We start from the raw sequence: 2,201 nt of genomic DNA, 5'->3' as shown, positions 1-2,201 counted from the left end.
TACCACACAACCCCAGAGGCAAGGATGGATCCAAAAGGCTCAGCAATGGTGGTTAGGAGCTGCATAAAGCCATGAAAACACAGAAGGACTGAAAGAACACTACAGACTCAATGGAATTTCACTGAAAGTACATGTTTGCCACTGCATCACATAGATTTACCAATTTTTACTCACATTAATGACCCGCATTAATGGAGGTCTAGACCTTTCTAAACATGAAATAACATTCTAGCTATTTTGGGGGTTTTTATCAGGAATACCATTCCTGTTTATTCCTTTTTTATTTTAATTAAGTGAACTGAGGGATTGAAGTGAGAGCAGAGGGACCCTCACCATGGTTCTGCCACCCCCTGACAAACGTCATGTTTGTCTAACCACCATTGTTATCATGACCAGCATGGCTTTTATGGATGCCTATCTGGTGGAGCAGAACCAGGGTCCACGTAAAATCGGTGTTTGCATCATTGTCCTGGTAGGGGACATCTGCTTCCTCATAGTTTTACGTTATGTTGCTGTGTGGGTGGGGGCTGAAGTTAGGACTGCAAAGCGTGGCTATGCCATGATCCTCTGGTTCCTTTATATCTTTGTTCTGGAGATCAAACTCTATTTTGTCTTCCAGAACTACAAGACTGACCGCAAAAGTCTGGAAACTGTCGCTCGAAAAGCTTTGACTTTGTTGCTTTCAGTTTGTGTTCCAGGGCTCTATCTTGTCCTAGTGGCCTTGGACAGCATGGAATATGTGAGAACTTTCCGGAAAAAGGAAGACATGCGAGGTCGATTGTTCTGGGTGGCACTTGACCTTCTGGATGTGTTGGATATCCAGGCCAACCTGTGGGAGCCACAGCGAACAGGATTGCCAATCTGGGCTGAGGGACTCATGTTCTTCTATTGTTACATCCTGCTGCTGATTCTACCATGTGTGTCTCTAAGTGAGATCAGTGTACAAGGTGAGCATGTCTCACCACAGAAGATGATGCTCTACCCTGTGCTCAGCCTGGTCACCATTAACATTGTTACTATTCTAATTCGTGGAGTCAACATGGTGCTGTTCCAGGACAGCCGAGTTTCCACCATATTCATTGGGAAGAATGTGGTGGCAATAGCCACCAAGGCATGCACATTTCTGGAGTACCGCCGCCAAGTAAAGGAGTTCTCACCACAAGATCCTGCAGGCATTGCTATGGAGATCCAGCAAAACTCAGTACCACATAACCAAACTCTGCCAAATGCTACAACAAGTCTGCCTGAAGAGCTATCACCTCCTCGTGAGGTCATAGACACATAACCAAAGCTTACACAGACATCAAGTCAACATCTTAGATTGTCTATGAATTTGGTCTTTAAAGGGGATGAAACAAATCATTTCTGTCCAGGACAGGGTATGGAATTCCTCCTTTATGTGACTCCTTGAACCAGACAACCTGAAGTTTCACACTGATGTTCAATTTTTAAAAGAGTATTTTTATCTTTCTGCCCTAAACTGAATTTCCAAGGCAATACATGCTGAATGCTAATTTGCCACCAAAAAATGACATGACTATTTATAATTTATGGGGTATTTTGTCATTTTAAGAAGTTGTTACATGTTGAATGATTTTTTTAGTAAAACTGCAGCTGCATTGGAGTACAAAAGGAGTAAAGGAGTATATATGTTATCATGAAAAGACGATTGGTATAAGGTAAAATGAGAAATATGTGTTTGGTTGAACATACAGCTGCAATAACTTTGTTAAACATGTTAATGCTTGTTACCTCACTCTTAAAAAGAGTTCAGAAAGTTTTTTTAAGAGTGTCGTTGTGGGTACACTGATATAAATATGGGAAACCTTTCTGGCTCCTGAAACATTCCTTGCAATGCTTTGCTGTTTGAGGAACCATAATAATGCTATTAATAATATTTATCCAGGGTCTACAGGTTGTGATGGATAGAAATTAGGAAACCTTTTTGTGACAGTTCGAACCATGTCTTGATTCCAGTACCTCTATGGTCCTGTACTACATATTCAATTTACTACATATTCAAACAATCCTCATCATGGTTTTGCCTCCAAGGTTATGTATTAATGAAGTTTGTGTGTTTTATTTACATGAATTTTCAAGACAGAAATGTCCTGACTGTGCAGAAGAAACAGAGAAAAGCAGTAGTAACATAACCTAGAATGACAGAAAGTGCTTTTTACAAAAGCTGCTTACCTTTTAAT

At 40.6% G+C, this 2,201-nt stretch overlaps 1 protein-coding gene across 1 annotated transcript; it reads left to right on the top strand.

The window, feature by feature from the left end:
- The first annotated feature begins 227 nt into the window (after positions 1 to 227).
- On the top strand, positions 228 to 1,372 carry tmem121aa (transmembrane protein 121Aa). The gene has a single exon (XM_027014071.2). It carries the CDS (start codon positions 335 to 337, stop codon positions 1,283 to 1,285), a length of 951 nt encoding a protein of 316 aa, XP_026869872.1. The 5' UTR covers positions 228 to 334; the 3' UTR covers positions 1,286 to 1,372.
- The last annotated feature ends 829 nt before the right edge of the window (positions 1,373 to 2,201 follow it).

The sequence above is a fragment of the Electrophorus electricus genome, chromosome 13 (genome assembly GCF_013358815.1).
Source record: "Electrophorus electricus isolate fEleEle1 chromosome 13, fEleEle1.pri, whole genome shotgun sequence".
NCBI lineage: Eukaryota > Metazoa > Chordata > Actinopteri > Gymnotiformes > Gymnotidae > Electrophorus > Electrophorus electricus.
The sequence above is the reverse complement of the archived record's forward strand: the minus strand, read 5'-3'. Positions and strand labels throughout refer to the sequence as shown.

Excerpts from the sequence above, each read along its gene's own strand:
- tmem121aa (XM_027014071.2), top strand. The coding sequence starts at position 335 with ATGGTTCTGCCACCCCCTGACAAACGTCATGTTTGTCTAACCACCATT.